The 22145-nt window shown below is 38.5% G+C and overlaps 2 protein-coding genes across 3 annotated transcripts in view; one reads left to right on the top strand and one right to left on the bottom strand.

Annotated features, from left to right (window-relative positions):
- The first annotated feature begins 1363 nt into the window (after positions 1–1363).
- Positions 1364–13289, top strand: LOC133135233 (GTPase IMAP family member GIMD1-like). Of its 2 annotated transcripts, XM_061252096.1 has the most exons (4): positions 1364–1517; positions 9803–10203; positions 11729–11755; positions 12545–13289. In XM_061252096.1, exons 2-4 carry the CDS (start codon positions 9823–9825, stop codon positions 12803–12805), a joined length of 669 nt encoding a protein of 222 aa, XP_061108080.1. In that variant the 5' UTR covers positions 1364–1517; positions 9803–9822; the 3' UTR covers positions 12806–13289. The 2 variants fall into 2 exon arrangements, with proteins under 2 accessions (XP_061108080.1, XP_061108081.1); XM_061252097.1 differs by lacking the exon at positions 11729–11755.
- A 597-nt stretch (positions 13290–13886) lies between these two features.
- LOC133135232 (aminoacyl tRNA synthase complex-interacting multifunctional protein 1-like) overlaps positions 13887–22145 on the bottom strand; it is a 12737-nt gene continuing 4478 nt past the window's right edge. Inside the window, exons 5-7 of the mRNA XM_061252095.1 lie at positions 19752–19960; positions 15458–15626; positions 13887–14644 (exon numbers count right to left, since the gene is read on the bottom strand). Coding sequence (XP_061108079.1) covers positions 14478–14644; positions 15458–15626; positions 19752–19960 — 545 coding nt within the window. The 3' untranslated portion in view covers positions 13887–14477. The remainder of the gene's footprint in view (positions 14645–15457; positions 15627–19751; positions 19961–22145) is intronic.

Below are 22145 nucleotides of genomic sequence, written 5' to 3'. Positions count from 1 at the left end.
TTTTGAACAGTATTCAACCAAAATGTCAGAAAGAGGTGTCCAACAGCTTCCTGGTTTTTTTCTTTTTCTTCAGAAAGTCATTGATAAAGCTTGACTGACGAAAGCTTTATTAAATGATATGAAGTAAAGAATCCCATACAAACCCAGCTGAAAACTCTAACTGGGAGTCTAAGCTGGTTTAAAATGGTCCCAGCTGGTCATAGCAGGTCTGTGGCAGGTCAAAGCTGGCCTCTAGCTGGAAAAAGCTTGTCAAAGCTGGTTAAGCTGGTAGAGAACGCTGGTGATCAACTGGTGGACTCGCTCACTATTTACGCTGGTCAGCCGATGAACATCTAGTCACAAACATAGATTTTAAACCAGCTTGAACAGTTTAGGCTGGTTTAAACTTGATTTTGTAGTGAGGATGTTATAGATTTGTGGGCCGTTCAATCTAACTGACAGTTCTGTATAACCCCTGAAACCTAAATTTGCTTAAATTCGTCATTCAAAAGGTCGGGCAAACCCACAAAGGGTTGTGGTTGAGGCAAGAAATTCAGGCTCCTCTGTATTTTTTGCAGGAAGAGAAATCTTGAGGTAAAATTAATTCTGTGCTCATTTACAAAGTTTCAACAACATGTTAAAATGACTTGGAATCCAGCAGCATCAGGTGTGTTTATGTAACGCGGCTCAGTCCTTTCAAGTCCTGGCTGAACAGAGCTGTCTGTGGGTACACTAAATTTCCCCTGCATGGGGGGGAAGTGGGGGGGGGGGGGTGTTTTATGGGAAAATGGAAAGCCTATTTGCAATAGACTTCTCGTACGTTTTCAGTTTTGCCACAAGAAGAACCTATTTTGCCTCATGGATGAGGTTCCTCTTCCAAAGATGTTGCGGCCTCTTTGCTAATCACATGGTTAACCTCAGCACATGTCTGTCATAACCTCGACACACATTTTATAAATTCGACACAGCCAAGGCACGTCACATGCTTAAGACATCAGTGAGGACCTTGTTACAGAAATACACTCACACACACATGCAAATGCACAAGCGCACACACAAACATGCACACACAGCACAGTGGTTCCCTTTACTTTATCCTTTCATAGCATACTTTAATGTGATCATGTTGTCACTGTGAAAGGTAACCACAAAATTACAGTTACAAGCATCCGCATCAGTCTTTAGGATAGGGACCCATCTGAGAACAGGGTTAAGGTATAAGGGTTACCCACAAATAAACAATAAAGACTTACTGTTACAATCACAGGAAAACCACATATTTGGCAAGAAGAGGAACCTTCCAGTTTAAACCACGATTGAGAAAGTCCTCTATCTGAAACAGAGAGGTCCATGTATGGCAGAGGAAAGAAAGGGGCCTTTTTAAAGGAGGACCTTTATAAAATATTTAGAGTGCCAATGATCAAAGAAGATTGCAGCTGGACGATATGCTTAGCAAATCCTCTTCTGAAAAAACGCACGGGAGATACATTGACGGTAGACAAATCATTTTGTTCCATATCATCGTCTGGATTGACCTGGTAAGATATTTTATTTTTATATTTGATATTATTCCTTAAAAGTTAAAAACCTATACGCTTACTTTGGCAAAATTGGACCGGTTTTTGTAGAAGTAATATGTAAATGGCATCTTGTCAAGGAAGATTTCTGTGGGCACTGAAAATTGGACACATGAGAAACTTGAGATTGGGGAATTAGTTTAACATTAGCGGTTAAGGTGAGACACTGTGGCAGCCTGTCACAGTGGAGGTGGAAGTGTCTGTTGAATTTAATTACGTTAGATTCCTTGTGGCAAGGTTGTTAGCATTTCTTACCAATTAATCTGTTATGACAGTTTTGTTCTTCCACAGTGCTATTGCACTTTATCAGGGCAGCCTGAGGAAAAAAAAAAGATTTGTTGTTGAAAAGAACAGTATTGTAAAAAGAAACTAACTGGAGAAAACAGGTCTGTGGTTTTTATTGGAGATATGGGTTATCCGGGTCTTATGCTGGCCAGCTCAGTGTTGTCCATGAGAGTGATGCTAATGAAGGTAAGTCTATGTAGTCTATGCAGAGTTCTCCACACTCAAAGCCCCTTAAGTTCCTGCAAGACCAATGAAATGATATTCCTCAGAAGCTTCTGTGCAGAGATAGGGTACAGGACAGCCCAGAATTAATCAGGTTGGGCATTTTATAACTGCAAGTGCTAACAAATACTGAAAGACAACTCCTGAAGATGTTAGCTGAGGCTCATATTTCATCAAAGCCATATAGAATATATCAGGCTAAACATATACTATCCAATCACAAATAACCCAGGTAAAATTGGATCTCAGGCATGTCTTTTTGATGTACTAGATGAATCTATTCAACAGTCTATAGTTAACATCATTCACCGGTCAACGTCATTTGTTTCACAGTTGCAGGTACGAACCGTTTGAAATGGGTGGATACTTGTTCAGAACAATAGGGAACATTTTGGTCCCGCTTTTGAAATTACATTATGATGAGAACCACCTCTAAACAATCTTAGGGCACATCTATCTATGTTATGTTTCATGCAATCATACAGAAATACATATGTAAATAGTTATAATTTAATCCTGAAACAACATCATTCAGGATGGATGTTAAATAAGTAAATAAAAAATAGTTTGTAGGATGTATTTTAAGGAAGCATGTTGTGTTTCCTTAAACTAATTAAAGTGTTCAGGTCTCTTAATCTCAAGAGGCACCATTCACATATATCTCTCACCCAAATATTGTGATATGATCCAAGTGGGCAAACCTGTCAAAACCCAGACACAGTGCACTGATAAGCAATCTCGGCTGGAACATTTCATCCAGACATCACTCTTATCACTGAAAGTGGTTAGACATCGGTAACACCAAACACATTATATTAACAGTTAACTTTCTTAGAATGGATTTATCATAAAATATATTCCACACATAATGCATGGGACAGTGGTGTCCTTGTTGTAAAATAATTATGCTCCTTACCTCAATCTTTCCCCATGGGACTTCCCCACTGCTTATAGCCTTCTTTTTGGAATACAGTGTCATTGAATCTGCTATTCTGTGGAGAGACAAATGAAGACCACCTAAAAAAAGTCCTTTGTGCTTAATTGTAGCGTTTGGAGTCTTGTGTGTTGTGCAGCAAAGATTCCTGCTGAAAGCCACATTCATTCCAGAAATAATATCTAGAGACAGACTGTGTAATGTCTCCATGTGAGGCCATTGTTAAACTGTGGCTGCTTTTCCAACATTTTGCAGTTTACAAACTCAGTTTGCAAAGGTCACAATTTTAATAGCTTCGTCATGGGAGTAGTCGACTTAGTAGTCGCATAAATTCAGTTTTTACAATACCTGGGTAAATGCATTAATAGAATGTTGTGTTTGGGGCCTGTTAAGTTTATTATTGAATGTAATAAACCCAGTGTTATGTGCGAGGGTTATATTTGCATGGAAATATGTTACAGGTGAGGTGAGGTGTTAATGTTTGGGCTTTGAACCTATAATGCTTGTCAAAACTACACATTGCCATGAAGATTGGTAGGTCATGAGGTTTTGAATTTGAATGTATTGCATTGTGTAACTTTGTCCATAATAGTCATAGTCATTGATGGAAAGTACATTTCTATTCGCTAGATGTCATGTCTTAAAGTTCTCTGTAGTATTGATTTTATTCTGGATTATTGTCCAAATCAAATCTGATTTTAAACGTTTATATGCCTACATATTAATTCAGTATTGTTTTAGTTTAACAGTTACAGACACCAAACAGAATTCCAAAAGAGTAACTACCATGTACTAGCATCCTCTCTCTTACAATATCAAGCCTGAACTCTAATGAAATACATAGCTTGCTATGGTTGTCAGTTTGTCAACACTACAAAACATCATTGACCATTAAGAAGCCTATAGAATATTGGCTAGCTCACAAATTTGAAGTTGAACCTTAATACATCTACATCTTCCAAATATCCCTTTAACTGATTGTCACTTGTAAAGTAAATATGCAGTTGACATAGTAATGAGTATCCTATCCTGATTACAATGTTCTGGCATATTATAGCCAAAATTGTCCAAATTGTTGCATCACTTTTTGTCAGAAATTAAGGTAATATAGGTCAGTTGTGTAACTGAAAATTGAACCGATGAAAATGTAGGAGACAGCTGTGGAATTGTAACTGGATATTTTGGAAGTTGTGTCCTCCCAAATGGGCTACAGCATTGTGTGTTCACGTGGTCGGCATATGCCTGGATTATGCCAAAAAACCATACTCAATGAATTTAATGTAAGTCTGCAGTAGTGTGCTTCTAGCAGGCATATTTCATACACAGCTTTTACTTTGACTTTCAACGTGACACTGGAGTACTCTGCATCTGTAGTACATTAATCACGTGGAGCCCACTTACTCATAATGTTGACCATTATTCGATGAACCACGCGACTATTCTCCCATTAACTGAAAAAAGGCTTGGCCGATCATTCAGTTTGTAAGTAGTTTAAAATGCCTAATAGGAACAGACGTTAAAAATGTAACATGAAGCTCATGATAAAGTTACACTTACTCAAGCTGTGTATAGACACTTACTAACAATGTTATATCATCTCCAACTGTGTGTTACCCATATTGACCTCTAATAAGGGGAAAGAGAGAGGCAGTATCATTTCAGAGAACTATTAGGGTGATATTTTGAATCAACAGTGCATTTTTTGCACATGTTTATGAGGGTGTTATTCATATGTTTCCCCTTGACTCATATAAAACACAAGGATTTGCTAATTAACCAATGTGACCACATCCTAATTCCTGTTTTGATTTCCAAGCATTTAAATTGCAGGAATAATTTGAACCCTTAATGTATTCCAGTTAAGAATCAGATGTGCTTGCTGGCTCTGGATTAGAATCATAAAAATTGGCAGAAACTAATTAGAGAAACAGAGAAGCCATTGGTGCCAGGTATTTCATTATAATTGCTTCATACAAAGGAAATGCAGTGAAATAAAACATTTAATCACCATACTGTTCATTCTACTTATCACCATACTTGTGGGATATTATACTTCATGAATTAATTATAATGTGCAACATAATTGACTTAATTAAATTAAAATCCTGAGAGCTTAATTGTCAGATAATTTGTTACAGTTGGATTTCATGCCACACAACACAGGTAGCTCATCTTGGATAAAGATAGACCATTGACAGGGGAAACCTGATCCTAGATTATCACTCTTACCCTGAGATGTTGTGAGAATAGGGGCCCTGGTCTTTGTTCTGTTTAACAGCTGCAATTGTCTTCACCTACAGTGTCTCATTCTGCGTGAACAGAAAATCCCCTGCTAGGACACAATCCCCCATAGTTCTGTTCATACAGTTTCACCACATGCAATAATAACACACTCTTATCCTTTGCTCAAGTCTTATTTCACTATGAAACACTGTAAAAAGTCATATATAGTTAATGGAAGGGGTAATGGAAGTTCCCTAGAGTGTAGCACTTGTGCATTGTCTGATGCACATAACAATAGTTACTCCATAGGTTGATGTTGGTGGTGTTTACTTTGCTTGTAGTTACAAGCCCTCCTTATTTGTTTAACAGCTAATAACCAAGGCAAATATTCCATTCAATTCATATTATGGCGAGACATCCCCAACTATACAGGTAATACTGTACTGGACTGGTTGGAGATGGTTGGACTGTTTCCAAACTTGGTTTAGTACTATTGTAAATATTGGCGCTATAAGTTACTATTATCTATGACTATATTCACAATACCAAACCTCCAGTTGTGAATTTTTATAAAAGTGTAGTAAAATAAAAAGTCAACCAGCAGCTATGCACATTCACATTGGCAGACATATGACCAAGGAACTTCCTTTTTCCACCTCTGAGGGTGGTTTTGATTGCACATGAATCATTTATGCTTTTACACCCGCCAAATAACATCTCGTTAAATATCACGGGACATCCCCACAATTTTTCATTTGAAGGTGTAAAAGACATTTGTCCTTGCTGTTCACTTGTTTAGTGCTTTAATTTAGAAATGAAGCACTGCAGTTTTTCATCAGAAAATCAGAATCTTTCCATTTCAATTATCCACTGAAAATGCACTGAATGAATGCAATGAATTCTATTAAGTAATAGGTGAAATATATTTCCTATATGAAAATCTTTATTTTCTGCATTGTTGCACTGTATTAGTTTAACCACTCTTAACCAAAACACAAATCATTTAGGATGTGAGATTTTCTTCCTTTTTGTTTACCCATATAAGGTAATAATACAAATAGTAATAGATAAATAGTTATTGCCATTATTTGCAATGTGTTTACGCATGGAAACTTAGTCTTGAAAAAAATGATATTATGTCTATACGGCCTGTTTGTATTCCCTTATTCTGGTGGGGCTCTGCCCTCATGTGGTCACCATGGTGATACCTTTGACTACAGTGCTGTTTCCACTTACTTTGAAATGTTGGGAGTGGAGAATAACTGTGGGGTATTGTTATGCTAATGTGGCTATATCTCTTACTTTAGAATAAACATCTGATCAGTTATCATGTTACCAAGATATCCTCCATGTAGTATATTTGGAATAGTACTGATTTGCTGTCAAAACATAAATTCAAGAAAATAAAAAAGAACCACCAAGAAGAACCAACATTTTCCGAAAGTTTGTCTCTAAAAATTATTTAACAGTGAAAGAGTATATATGTTTGAAGGAAATCTGTTCGATCAGGATGAAGTCCACTGCAAGCCATCATTATCTCTTAATAGACATTTTCACTCAATGTCCACATCGCTGACAATGAAAGTGTTTGTACGTGTTTAAATAATAACACTTCTTACGCGAGGATTATAGTTCTGCTGTGATTCAGTTATTTGCATAGCAGTGCATAATGGTGTTTCTACTTAGAGAAAATATGGTTTGCGCATTGATGCTGGGTTTGTGTCTTGGTGCTGGGTGTTTTAGTGTGCTCCTGGCTGGAATCCCATTCACTCTGGTTCCTATCAGGGCTGTTTTTGTGATGTGACCGGTGCCTCATTCACTCTTCCACAGTGCATTACTGTTTCTCCCTCCTGTCTAAACTGCCCCACATCTGTTGCATGTGCGGTCCGTAATAAAGCACAACTGTAAACAAGTGCTGCCCTGATTCCTGGACACACGGTCTCTTCAGAACAGGCTGGTCCAATCTTATAGACGTGCTATTACTGATAAATGATAATGAAGACAGGGCCACAGTTTTTCAAGCAGTTGAAAAATTGCATAGACAGTCTTTCATTGTTATACACAATGCATTTATACATCTGGACGTTTCACTGAAGCTACTCGGTCCAATGCTCAAGCATCCGACTGCAGCAGCCCAGCTGGGTTCAAACCCACAGGCTTTGAGTTACAAGCCAAGTTCCGTCACCTTTCGACTAGCCAGTCGCTAACCAACTCTGTTGTCGCCACATGTTATGATGTGTAATAAGACATTGCTGAAAACAAACGTATTGTCAAGCATAAGTGTCAGAATTCAAGTGCCAAACTAAGCGTCCTTGGTCCTGAACAATGTGACACTGTATAATTATTATTTTCAATTGTCATTGAACAAGGAGCAGAAGCTATTGCGCTGTAGGTTGTTTTCAGCAGGGCAGCTTCACTATAGAAGTCTTTGCTTTGTATGTATGATGTTTTAGCCATACGCTTGTTATGTGCTACTATTATTTCCCTTAAGTATAAAAGAGGTGCTGTTACATGTACACATATGGGGCGTGCGTGTCTGTGCACACATATAACCATATTTGCTTTGATGTTAGTTTGGAAACTATAAAGTAATAGGCTGTGGGCATTAGAATGATCTTAACCTGTAAGTAGATTTGCTTTCCTTTTTTCTCCTGTCATAGCTTATATTTCCACAACTGAACACAAATTGAAAGCATGTCTTTGCTTGCAAGCATGTCTAATGCTTGGCTATGGCTGTCTTCTTTCTTTGTGGCGAGATCATAGCAGACTCAGTCAGCATCCATTCTAAACTGCGTGGTGTCCATGACATGCAAGGGTTGCTTCCGGCACCCCTTCCTGTTCACTGAGTGTAGACTCAAAGGTACCACGATACTGTGCAATGTTACATTACATTTAATTACAATGTACCATGATACTATTCAATGTAAAGGAGCCCAGTTTGGGGAGTTGTATTTATTTCCCTCATCTCCCCCCATTGTTTCTTTCTTATCTAATGATAGTTCTCCTGCTCCTGTCTCCCTCCCCATGTTGGCCACAAAATGGCCTCTGTATGTTTCTTGGACAGGATGAAACTGTCAACTGTAATTTTGTTGCTCTGTACTGTGCAATGACAATAAAGCTATTTTATTCTATTCTATTCTACTTTTTACCTTTAAATACACTTTGCAATTTCTGCCACAGTACATCACTACTTTAAACACAAAAATATAAACAGGTTATAAACGGGTTTTACAATTACTAGGTATCAACCTGTAGTTTATTTGAATTATTTCAAACAATACTAAATATTTAATCTGAATGCATGCGTTATATTGTCGTATGTGGGTAACTCATAATTGCTCGCACAAATGGCAAAGCAATGATTCATACACCCTGATAAAGTTGTAAAGGTTGGTGTTTAACTTATTTTTACAGCTCTGAGCTGATAAGACCTCTGGCAGTACTGTGAGTGAGTACAGTGGCGATAATAGACAGATGGGGTAGAGTTAACCAGTAACTAGTGCAAACAATGTGGAGACATCGCGAGCAGACGCATAAGAGTACAATACAATAGGATTCAGAAGTCAGGAACTCACTCTCAAAATTCTACATTCACAGACGGTAAGCAGTGTACTTATATATTTAACTTCACATTACATCTAAAGTATTATAAACTGTTATAACTGCAATTTTTCTCTGCGATGCAACATAACCAAAATTATTTAAAAAAACAAACATTGTTGAATTCCTGAATGCTAAGAAAGGTCAACATTTACAAAGATAAATTTGCTGGTAATTCTGTTAAAAGGTTATCAAAACCACTATGAATGGTGTTCTGCTGTGGTCTCCTGTATCATGGGTTCAGCCAGACTTTGTGTGGAAAGATTGGCTTTGAGATTGTTAGACCTCTTTAAAAACACCTGTAGTTGCACAACTTACTGGAAAATTTTCAAAGCTCTTTAATGTGAAAATTATGTTCCAGGAATCATTCCACTAAAATAATAAAGATTCCATCAAACCTCACAGATAGGACCATTCCTGGCTGCTGCTGAAAGAAAACATTGGCGTTAGTTTAATTATCAAGGGGGAAATGCCATGAAAATAATGTTTTTACATGTACTTATGGTTTTACTTTTTTTAAAGGTCCTGTCTTATTTCCACTTCATACGTAGTTAAATGACATGTAATATAGTTATCTGAGCTCTTCCAGTCCTCCAGAGCCTTTCGTTAATTTCCTTTGAGTAGAACATTGTGAGTACGGCCACATTTCCACTCTGAAGTGACAGAGGTCCCCTATGTACAGTGGTCTGTTTATGGCACTGCATGCTTGCCTAGTCAAATTTACAATGTTACAACAGCACAGGCCTAAGAGTTGCGATTAGGCATTCCAAACTGATGCAAATATTAAAGCAAACACAGCTTTAGCCAGTACGTTGAGTGATTAGGATAATTTGACACTTGGCATATTTGACTTTCAGTAATGGCTTTCATAAGTACTCTCTGACTGTTCTCATTACGAAGGAGCCGATATGAAAAGGAATGCGATTGATCTGTGAACATCGACCGTGCTCGTAGCACTAAGCTCTTTACTCACTTTTCACAGGAGGAGATACCAGTGCAGAGATGGATGCAGAAGTTCTACGCCTGAACGTTCTCCTGCTGGGTAGGCCTCAGTCCGGTAAAAGTGCCACGGGGAACACCCTGTTGGGAAGCTGGGAGTTCCCGAGTCGGTTCTCTCCGGGGGCCGTGACGCAGGAATGCCAGCTCTGCTGCCGGATGTTTCCGGGGTTCATGCGACGCCAGGGCTCCGAGGTGGCCCTGCGCCTCCAGGTTCTGGATACCCCGGCCTACCCTCACTGCCTCCTGAGCCTGGAGGAGGTGAAGGAGGAGATCTCGGGGAGCGTGGAGCGCGTTCTGGATCCTGGCCCGCACGTGGTGGCTCTGGTCCTGAGGGCTGATGTTCCGTTCTGTGAGGAGGACTGTGAGCTGATTCAGCTGGCCGAGGTGAGGAGTAATTAAGTTACATTCCAACAGAAACAGGCCTGTGTCACTGTTTTTCCATCACTGCCAACGAAAGAATGGAAAGATCAATGCTCAGATTCAATTCAGTGTTACTTTCACAGTGAGTCTTACTTTTTACATACAAAACCTTGCCCATTTCTCTCCCTGAATGTAGAACAACCTGTTGGGTAAGGCAACATTAATGTAGAGGATAGATTTGTTTGGTTAATCTGGACATGAATACATGTCAAAAGACAAAAAGACAATTTGATTTAAATTTCAAGGCCAACTATTAAAATATACCACTTTAAAAACAAAAAAAGAAACAAAAATGTTGCAAAAAGACACACAGACTTATTTCATTTGTGGATCCCATGAAAACTGAAAAATGACTTTTGACTTTGTACTCTTGGACTGGAAAAGTCTTTTAAAAAGCACATTTCCATGTGGGATGCCAATTATTCCATTCCGTTTCAGTAAGATCAAAGACACATTACTGCAGTACACCTGCATCTTGTATGTAGATTTACGTTGATTGAACTGTGATACATGGTGAAAGACAAGACCATCAATATCTTGCTCGGAGACAGGTGATCTCCTGTGATTTTAGTTGCATCACATGTCAATAGCACTGAGGTCACATCAGTGTAAGATTTTTCAACATGGAGAAAGATGAAAGTCAAAGCCAGATCCATGCAGGGTTGAATTCACAAGATTCCTTCAAATGGACACATCTGTTTGCCAAATATGAAAAGTCTGTCTTCACAGTATCACAGAAAATCAAGACTTTGTTAATTACAGCCGTTTTAGTGGGATTAGGGGTCGGAGGTCACAATGAAAACACAAATATTGAATACAGAAAGGAATCATACCCTAGTACTGTTGTTCTAGAATCATCCATCTTATACTCATGATCGGCTGTGTTTTGCTGAATACATGATGCTGTTATTTAAGTGTGTGCTTACACAGCTGAGAAAAAGATCATGCAAACCAAATGTTGAGGCAGAGATCTACTGTTGTTAATTATAATGAATGCAAAATGTATACAAAGTTAGCCTACCTTAATTATCAATCTATTTAATTAATGTAGATATGTATAGATATGTTAGGAAATGAAGGTGGGTGTATATACTGTATGTCTGCGTGTGTGTGCGTGCATGTGTGTGCGCGCGCACTCTGGCATGTGCTTCAGGTTTTGTGACAGTTAAACCTTTCTGCATTTGAAGTCAACTGAACAGCATCTTGGATGCAGCAATACTGCTGAATGCTGTGTCTCTCATGTGGAAATCATTTTCATTGCAATGCAAGTCTGGCTCAGAGCCACCATAGCTGGAATAGTTATTACAGACATTTCAGCAGTGTGAAATTAATATTTTTAAATAATTGCTCAACAGAATTGGTCCTGAAAGGCATGACCGATGTTTCACGGGGAAACTTTGCTGGACTCATCCGTTTACTCTATGATTTGTTATGTCCAAGATATTTAACACAGATATAGATTACCCATGTTTTCCCTTCTCATTCCAAGAATGAAGATGATGGTGCTCTTCATGTAGTAAGTCCCTTAAGTGTTCTTCCTTTGAACAAACTATGTAGCCTCCCTTTCAAACACAATTATCTTGACGTTCTTCGGCTCAATCGAGAGCATTTATAAATTGGATTGTGGTCCTCAGTTATGGCTGACATCAGGACTGCTGAAATGTAAAACCCTGAAAGTCTAAATTGAAAATGTTTATGTTTTAACATGCTGTATTTTCAGTATGATGTAGCACAAGAGCATTGTAGAGTCAGTGTCCATTTTTAAAATGTTTGTGCATGTGTGTGTGTCTGTGCATGCCTGTGTGCGTGTGCATGTGTTTGCATGTGTGCATGTGTCTGCGCATATGCATGTATGCTTACATGTTTGTGTGTGTTTGCATGTGTGCATGTCTGTGTGTGTATGAGCATGCGTGTGCACATGTGTATGTACGTGCATGTGCGTGTTCATGAACATGTGCGCATGGGTGTGTTTGTGTGTGTGTGTGTATATGTGTGTGTATGTGTCTGTGTGTGTGTATGCGTGCGTGTGTGTGTATGTGTGTGTGTGTGTATGCGTGCGTGTGTGTATATGTGTGTGTCTGTGTGTGTGTGTATGCATTCGTGTGTGTTTGTGTGTGATTGCATGTGTGCATGTCTGTGTATATACGTGCATGTGCGTGTTCATGAACATGTGCACATGGGTGTGTGTTTGTGTGTGTGTATGTATATGTGTGTGTATGTGTGTGTGTGTATGTGCGCGTGTGTATGTGTGCGTGTGTGTGTATGCGTGTGTCTGTGTGTGTGTATGTGTGTGCACTCTTTACAGGACCTGCTGGGCCCAGCTTGGAGGAGTCACACCCTGCTGGTGCTCAGTCGTTCTGACAGCTTGGACAGGGCAGGGGTCAGTGGAGAGGAATATCTCAGGCAGGCATCGGGGGCCTTCCAGACCCTGCTGCAGTCTTTGGAGCACAGGCACCATTTTGTGGACAACTCTACAGCCTGGCTGCACACTGAGGGGCGCCCCCTACTGGAAAAGCTGTTTAGTATCGCTAGGCACAACAAATACAAAGCACTTCAGCTTCGATAGGCCAACCTGCACGTGGAGATATCGTGAGCACGGGGAGGACGGGACTGGGCATAGGAATAATATGCTTGTGTGCAAATCAATTCTGCATTTCTAGTTAAATCAACACCATCTGTTAATGATGTCTTTAACTGGTATGGAACTAATATGTAACCTATAGGACACTGATAGAAATGTGAAAGTACAAATAGTGCAAATAAATATAGTAAGGATGGACATATTTGCTCCAGAAATGTTTTTGGATAGTATCACACTGTCCAAAAAAAAATTCAGCATGAGCAGACCAACTGCAAAGCATACTCTTTATGCATCTGTACAGAAACAGAATTATTTGGATTCCGTCTGTCTGTTAGAGTCCAGATTAATTATATTATATACAAATTTGTTACAAAATATATGCACAGACATATATGCACAGACTTTTTACAGTACCATGTGGAATGCTTTTACTATTTTATAATGATTAAATTATTACAATAAAATGTAAGTTCTAGCAGTTTGGACTACTGACATGTCATACTGAACTTTAATTCATAATGTGGTCAAGCATCTTCATTGACTTAATAACAGTTCAGATTCTTTATTGTTAATAAAGGGAAATCAAGGGATGAAGCTGTCTTCACTTTAGTCATGTGACAATTTTAATGACACTTAATGATGGTCTCTTTAAGGGTGTAATAAATGAAAGGACAATAGGTTCATAAGAGGAGCAATAAATTACTAAGAGATGACATTATTTGGAAAGAAGGTAATTAATAATCCTTGTCAAAATCAAATTTATGGAGACATACTTCTTTCCTGAAAACAGGAAAGGAGTTGATTAAAGTATCTTTTTGCATATTGCAGTGCTAGATTAGAATGAGAACACACCATGAACTTTCCAAACAAGCAAACTTGCCAAACAAATGACAAAGACCCTTGTATGGACAGCAGAGCGAGAAACATCAAAGTAACAGATGTTCTGATATGGTCTGACCATTTAGATTGAGACGTTCTGTTCCATGGAAATAAAAACTCAATATCTGCATACACTGAAATTCATGAAGAAATTAAAGGGTCAAAAAAGTAACATCATCAGTCAAAAGGCTTTTCAAATAGCTATTTGTAACCTTTAATGGGGTTTCTATGCATCCTGACAACACATGGGGTTACAGCTGGACATGGTACTTTAATATTTTTTAAGTACTTGAAGTCAAAATTTTAGGTTTATCCACTGAAACTTTTTTTTTTGTACAAAGCCCCGTTTCCCAATAATGATGAAATTATGTTATTAGGAAGTATTGTTGAGTCCATTGTTGGAAGGGTTGCTTTACCTTTACTGGAAGGAAACGGTGTTGAAATCAAAATGTAAATGAGGCAATCTTGGAAACTGCTAAAAAACATCCATCCATATGATGACATTGTCTTTGTAAAATGAATGTCCAATCATGTGTAACCTATTAAAGGCATCAGAAATGAAAAAGAAAAAAAAAAACAAGTAAACACTATGCAGGGAGCAATGAAAGAGGTTCAAAAGATAAGACATCTTATACTTAGTTTTTAGTGCAGGGGGTTTGTTTTTGGAAACATCTGAAATATGAGTTAATGCGCCTTGTGAGAGTTCTTCTGATGATCTTGGAGCTATGATGCTTTCGGGAAACTGAGCCCAGGCAAAACACAGATGGGTATAATCATTTTACTTGATCCCACAGTTGCTCATGGTCTGAGATTTGCAGAGTCCTTTGCCCCTCACTTCGAATGGCGCCCCCTTATACGTGGCGATACACTTTCCATCGGTGCGCAGGTCTGCTTGGACCTTCTCCCACACCTTCTTCTTCGGGTTCAGCTCCTTGTCCGGTTCTCCTGCAAAGGAAGACAATAACTGTGAATAAAGAACTTCAATACTGTTAATCCTCATCGAGAAAATTAACCAGAAACACTCTGGAAAATGGCACATTGTTAATAGTCTCATCTACATTCCAGGGTTATGGGGTTTATTCTGGAACTGCTAAATTCTGTGTAAACTCTTTGGGTCTATAGAGAGCCATTATTAGCATTAACAGCCTCCCTCATGCACACGTCTGTGATGAATATAGAGGTCAAATCCCGTATTTTTATATTTATATTTGCAATTCGGCACATTCCTCCTGGAGGCAACGATGTCCATAGAAACCTTATTCAAATGATTGTGTTCAGTGGCAATAGGTGGTGTGTTTGTGTGTGTGTGTGTGTGTGTGTGTGTGTGAGTGCATGTGTGTGCGTGAGTGTGTGTGACTGTGTGCGTGTGTGTGTGTGTGTGTAAGTGAGTGCGTGTATGTGTGCGTGCAGACTGTGTGTGTGTGCGTGTGTGCGTGAATGTGTGCATGTGTGTGAGTGCGTGCATGTGTGCGTGCGTGCTGTGTGTGTGTGTGTGTGTGTGTGTGTGGATGTATGTGTGTGTGTGTGTGTGAGTGCGTGTGTGTGTGTATGAATATGTGTGTGTATGCGTGCATGTGTGTGTGTGAGTGTGTGACTGTGTGCATGTGTGTGTGTATGTAAGTGAGTGCGTGCATGTGTGCGTGCATGCGTGCTGTGTCTGTGTGCGTGTGTGTGTGTGTGTATGAATGTGTGTATGTGCGTGTGAATGTGGAATGAAAATGAGTATTGCAGAGCAGTAATGGCAGGTACAGCACGTACCAGGGAAACTCAGGAATGTGACTCTGTCACCAGGCACGGCTCCACTGGGCGGGTCCAGGATTTCCACCTTCTCCAGGGAGGCTGCACACATCACCATGGCCTGGGACAACACTCCCCTCACCTTGGTCGGCCGCAGGTTGCATAGGAGCACCACCAGCCGGTTCTGCAGCTTCGTGATGAAGAGGAAATAAACTAATTTATCATACTGTAATTCCATTCATTTTTTCAAAACAAAAACCACACTGTTCAGTCTCGGCACCTTGCTAAATGCTCGCTACTTTTTAAAACAATACTGGAGATATTGACTTGTATGTTTTTTGTACATACAGTACAATCTCATCGCATTGTGATACATATGATGCATGGGGTTATATTTTGCGCTGCTTTAATAAAAATAAATATACAAACAAATTAAAAAACTGAAAATAGGATAGAAATACACTGATGATCCGGACTTCCTTCACCATCAAACGACCCCCCTCTCCCATATGAAAGCGTTCTCTTGACCGCGGTATTAATGCCTAACTCAGCCATTTTGCAGTGCTGCGAACATATGGCTGAACTGTTATTGCTGCATGCAGTCGAGCAATTACACGGCGTTCAAAGCTCGGTCAGTAACCCTGGATATTCCTGGAGGAGAGGAGCGCGATGAAACCAATTACATCCACATTGCTGCTACGCATGAGCGGAATCAATAGCATGTGTGGTGACTAATTCCTGCTTTGTGTTTTTGCGGAAATAAACCACAACAACAAATGAGATTTAATTGAAGGGATTGTTGTTTTCTATCTGAAGTCGTATTTGGTAGAGAACCAATTACATGTAATGCCAAGACGAATTCTCTGGAATATTCATCATTCGGACAATCCGTCCGCGTTCAGGATACGGATTTCGGGAGCCTGCCTTTCCGCTCTTCTTTTATGCAGCATGCACAGCTCAATTACATCCCTTCTCCATACAGGAAAAGAAAACACAAAAAATAAAAAATAAAATCCTCTAGTTCACATGGTCACCTCATGTGTGGTATGTCAGATGTAAAAAGCACATCTGTTTACATAAAGAAAACATGCACGTACAGTATATATTGAAATATTGTTATAAAATATCTTCACATTTCACTTTGGTGAACCTATAGGACTAGTAACTATTGATATTGCTATTATTACGTTGACATTGTGGTGGCAAGATAACCTTGTGAACACTAATGAAGGAACAACATTCAAGGAATTCGTCCCGAAACAAACTTCTGACAAAAGGTTCATTTCAGGCAACGGATATGATTTCTCACATGGGAAATGACGATCACATATTAAAAGCGTAATAATTACTGGGTATTCATGCACATACAATTTTAAGTCCCATCAGCAAGCAGAATAAACATGTTACATTCAGAACAGCTAAAACAATCATAATAATCTTTTTAAAAGTCTATGCAGTATGCATTAACAATAAAATAATTTCACGTTTATTAGGTATAAATCAGTTAAATGTTCTACATTCATTGTCAGAAAAAGAATGTAATTACTACTTTCAGATACATATTGTTTGTATATTTCTCTTCACAAATCGACAAATTATCTTCTATTCATATTTTTCTCGTTACCTCTCTTCAGGTCAAAAGTGCTTCATACAGCCAGAAGTGATTTTGGCCAGATGCGAATCATTAAGCCTGAGACGCCCGAGCCTCGTTAAAGACCCAAACGAGCGACAGCGTTTCAGGCATAAATAATACTAATGATGACGTGATCCTGTATTTATCAAGCTTTTGTAAATATGCATCTATTTCGCTGAAATAAATGAAAGACTGACAGATTTAAAAGGAGAAAAGAAAAGCTTCACTGTATCGCAATCAGCCTACAGAGGAGTTTGGCAAGGGGACATTTTGTTTTCTTAGCTTACAAGGTCAGATGTACTGACAGGGTTGCTGGGTTGAATCTAGTTCCCCACGCTGTGATTAAAACAAATGTATCGCTTGTTTTCCCATTGTAGACAAACTTTAACCTTCCTGTTGTTGAAAACACAAAAAGTAAATCAACAGTAAACATGGACAAACTGTTCGGCAGTAATCTTAGTCAGCCTCCTTCACCTCTTAAGGCTTGCTTGTTGGCATATACAGTATATGAACAGGTGGCACAGGATAAGGCTATATATAAACTTGTGAGACATACTCCATGCTACCACAGACTGGTGCCAAGAAGAAATGTAAGCTAAGCAATTTTTTGTGTATATTAAATGATTTCAAAAAAGCTCTATAAAGGTTGAGAGCAACATGAATATTACATGAATATGACATATCCCTGTTTCCCCAAATCCCTAAATTTGGCATTTATGCACATTATTCTTTAGATTGTGTGGTCCAATACATGCTAAGTGCTTGTGTCTAGTTAGGCATGTTATCAATAATTACATGCATAATGCTATAATGTTCATAAATAGGTAACCAATGTAGTTAACACGAATTAGTGATGGACAAATACATTCATTAAGCATGAAATACATTTTTCATAAGTTAATACATTTGTTAAAACGAATTATTGTATTTGTACATTGAATATTTATACATTAGCAAACCATAGTATGAATTAATAAACCAATAACAAATACATTAACTGACTTTTCCATCAATTGGCAATAAGTAATGTAGTTGTTAACATGAAAACATGAATTAATTATGTACAAATATATTATATTAAATATATATTATAAGCTGTACAGATTTGCTTCTCAGTTGTAGATAGTTAAAAACTACATTAGTTCATGCCGATTCATGGAACCTTAGTGTAAAGTGTGACCCTGCCAAAATAATCAGAAATAAATAAGTAAACTTTGCAGTGTCAAGCATTGTTAGCTGGTGCCATAACTACAGTATGCGGAAGAGTCAGCTTGTTTAAAATGGCCCACCTCAGACATGCCAGCCTAATTAGAGAAAGTTTAGTTTAAATTATAAGCACCTTCCTTACTGCATATTTTCTGACCTGCATATCTCTATATTGTGGAGGTGGTTCTGTAGAAAAGTCTTCCTTTTTCCCCCACAATGCACTGCAGCAGTACAGTCCAGACACAGACCGGTTCAGCCCGTGTGGTACTTGTGGTTTTTGGAATGACGGCTCCCAGCAGGATTTCATACAGTATGACAGTGCTCCTACAAAATGGCCCACGTGGATCATGCTGGACGAAGGCGGTGAATGGAAAGTATGGCCCAATAAAAGCAATACAAAAATACAGAGAAACGGAATGGCTGCATTCTCAGGCCCATCGATCATAACTACTCCCCTGTTGGTCAAAGAATAAGTGACAACTAGTACTGTAATAACTAAAATTTCATGAGCGGTGATGTGTGTCACAGTGGAAGAGTAATCTGGAATATTCCACTGCACTAATATAGTTTGGCACTCTCCAAATGACATATAAAGCTTGTTTTTTGGGGGGGAGTGTCAAATAATTTGTATTTTTGAAGACACGTTGTTTATCAATCAATGAGCTGCTGTGGTGGGGAACAATTCAGCAAAGAATTACATACATACATAAATGCATACATACATACATACACACACACACACATACATACATACATACTGAATGTACTATGCACTGTTCATATCTTTAAAAAACAAATCTTGGCCAGCCTTCAAAAATCAGGCCATTGATTCATCAAAGGAATTTCAAAGCAAATGTTGCTGGAACAAACAAAACGAGTCACATTAAATAAAGATATCATACGTTTTTGATTGCATTGTAGGACTTATGTCTGTAACTCTAGATTTGAGGTATTTAATCCGAGGCAAAGTCAGTTTAAACCCTAACATTACCGTTAAACAAATACAATTACTTTTTCAGAGAAGTTATGACAAGTGTTGGCCCTGTGCACAGTGCCTACTGCCAACATGGCATGATGCCACAGCGACTTTGAGTAATGTAACAAAAACAAAATAAAACACAAAAAAGGCACATTTGATTTAAATATTTAGTACTCTTTTCCACTTTAAGTAAAGAACTGACTTTTGGCTGCTTTCTAATGAAAACAAAGGCGCAAACCATTCCTAAGTGGAGAAGTGAAATGTGTCAAACCATGCAGTTGGTCTTTTGGCCAACAATAAAAATAGTCAATCTGAATTATTACATTCAAATTTAATCGAAAATGTATTGAGGTATTTTCCATATTTGAAGCATTTCTACCAGGCTTGAAAGCAGTACACTGTGTAATGCAAAGAGAACTATGATTCCACGTACAGTAATATTATGGCTGAGTAGGAATTGCTGAACGTGACATGGTCCCCACTTTGCGGTACAATACCTGCTCCAGAGGAGAGTCCTTCACAAGTCCACTGACCACCGTCCTGAGTGTGGCTTCTCCCACGTCCACCTCCTCCACATATAACGAGTCGGCATCTGGGTGCTTCTTGGCTGTGATGATTCGCCCAACGCGTAGGTCCAGACGGGAGACGTCCACCTTCTCCTCCGGATCGAGAGCCACCAAGGCCAGCTTCTTCTCTTTCCGCTCCCCTACACACCAGTGATATAGTAATACACAGGCCCTCAATCAGAAATCAAGCATGAATGGTTTTATGACTATTCAGGTATTTTCAGAAATGCTTACCATTAAGCAACATCTTAATCGTAAATATATTTACATAGAGTAAACACTGATTCCCAGAGGCTATTGAGAGACCTGCATTTTGTATCTGCTTTTGGTTCCCTTCACCTGAGACTGTGAATGACTGAGATGATTTTAAATCACAATGCATCAGCGTGTCTTTATAAAGTTATTTCACAAGTCATTTAGAACTCCAAGTCGTTCCGATTTTATGTGAAAATAGAAGCATAAAGTATGAACAGACTGGATTTAGTACATCTGGCAAAGCAATAATCATAGAAAAGCAATAAACAGCTCTGAAAGTGTGAGGCAGACAATTTCCATATAATCTGAGTACTTAAGTGCATTAACATGTAGACTGATCTGTCATGATCTCAAGTGGAGAAATCCACTCTTTGCCAAGTGAATGATGTTGGGTGCAGACTATTTTGACATGGCGGATACAGTATGGAAACTAGAAATTACTATCTCTCACTTTATTCAAGCAAATTACAAATTGCCTATTCTGTGGAAGAGCAGAGAATATAATATCATATCATATCATATTATATCTTTGTGGCTGATGAACATCTGAAAAACAAGTTACCACCTCATGAAACAAAATATTCAAAAATGGATTTCAGCGATAATAGTAATTATACACAGCTAATTACTTCAAAAAATTAAGATTCAGATGGAAGGTGTCAAGTTAATTCATTCTCAGATTTCAAAACATCACTGAACTTTAAATCACGTTATATTTGGTTTACTGCGGGTTGATTTCATTATCTGAATCCAATCATGCACATGTATGACTCAATGTCACACACTGAAACACTTTATTTCAATTTTCCAGCATTTCTTCTATCCAAATCAATACTACTCACACCACAATGATGTTCTCATTCATTTTTGTGTTGTATGATTCTAAACTATAATTCAATTACCAGTGTTTATCAGTGTAACACTTCACAATGTTTTCAATTATTCAATTCAGATTTTATATGAATTCAGTTCTTCTATGTCAAAAAATGTGTCTTAGAATACATAGTATAATTAGGGTCCATAATCATTATTAATTATATTTGAAATAATAATCCCTACACATGAGAAAATAAACCATAAATTGTATTAAGTGTTATTTCAGGTTCATGAAGGGCATTGAAAATCATATGTAAAATAACTTTGGTGTCGAACCAATTTTGTTTTAAATGGACAGAATGGAATAAGGATGGTGTCTCGTGTTCTGGTGTGAAGGTCATTTCAAAATGCCTTTCACTAATGCAAAAACCAAGATGGAATGGAATCCAGATCAAATGAAATTGCTGTTGTGGTCAAGCAGTAATTGTAAAAACAGGAATCTATAGTGAAATTTGATATAGGCAAAACTTTGGGACTCATTCCACAGTACCACCAAAAACCCAATGATGCAATATTGGAACATGAGACTGAAAATGACAGTCATTGGCATGGAGTCTGCAAGGAGGAAAAATAGTTAACTTTCAAAAAGTTAGACTGAAAAGAGAATGCAATCACCTTACTTTCAAAAGCCCATTAATTTCAGATTTGCTGCCACACGCAAAACAAACTCATCGCCTTTCAGGAGAGCTGATCAATATAATATTTTAATATTTCCCCAGCCATGAAATGGGGAGTTGGTGTGTGGCAACTGTACTTTTCCATGGCCACCTCTTGGCTTCTTCAGCATAACAGCACATTCCTTGTGCCTCTAGATCTCAGCCCTCATTGGTCAAAACCAGCCCTAAGGGTATGATGTTACAAGCAAAGAATTGCATGGGAGGGACTGACACCTCCAAGGCCAGGCAGTGTACAAGTAAATGGACCGACAGTCTCTAAGTCTTTGGCATGAGCTTTTAAACACAAACTTGTCTGAGCTTTTGTCTATACTGTACCTGCCTGGCTTCACTGTGGAAATGTGGCTATTACCACTTCTTGTTGAATGAACTCCAACCCTCAAGGTGTTATATAATAGTTCAATGGTTTCAAGGTTGTTTCATTTTGAATCGTTAGCCTCATCCTTTTTAGCTATTAAGCCTTATATCACAAATAGGTGATTGGAATGCTGCCATGACAAGTCCTGACTCTGGCCTCTGC

This window comes from Conger conger, chromosome 8 (genome assembly GCF_963514075.1).
Source record: "Conger conger chromosome 8, fConCon1.1, whole genome shotgun sequence".
Classification (NCBI taxonomy): domain Eukaryota; kingdom Metazoa; phylum Chordata; class Actinopteri; order Anguilliformes; family Congridae; genus Conger; species Conger conger.
This window is presented reverse-complemented; position numbering and strand designations above follow the sequence as displayed.

What these genes read in the sequence shown, in the direction of transcription:
- LOC133135233 (XM_061252096.1), top strand. Translation starts at nt 9,823, where the DNA reads ATGGATGCAGAAGTTCTACGCCTGAACGTTCTCCTGCTGGGTAGGCCT. An exon ending in AGCTGATTCAGCTGGCCGAG is followed by an intron (nt 10,204 to 11,728) that starts GTGAGGAGTAAT and finishes TCTCATTCCAAG; the next exon opens with AATGAAGATGATGGTGCTCT. An exon ending in ATGATGGTGCTCTTCATGTA is followed by an intron (nt 11,756 to 12,544) that starts GTAAGTCCCTTA and finishes CACTCTTTACAG; the next exon opens with GACCTGCTGGGCCCAGCTTG.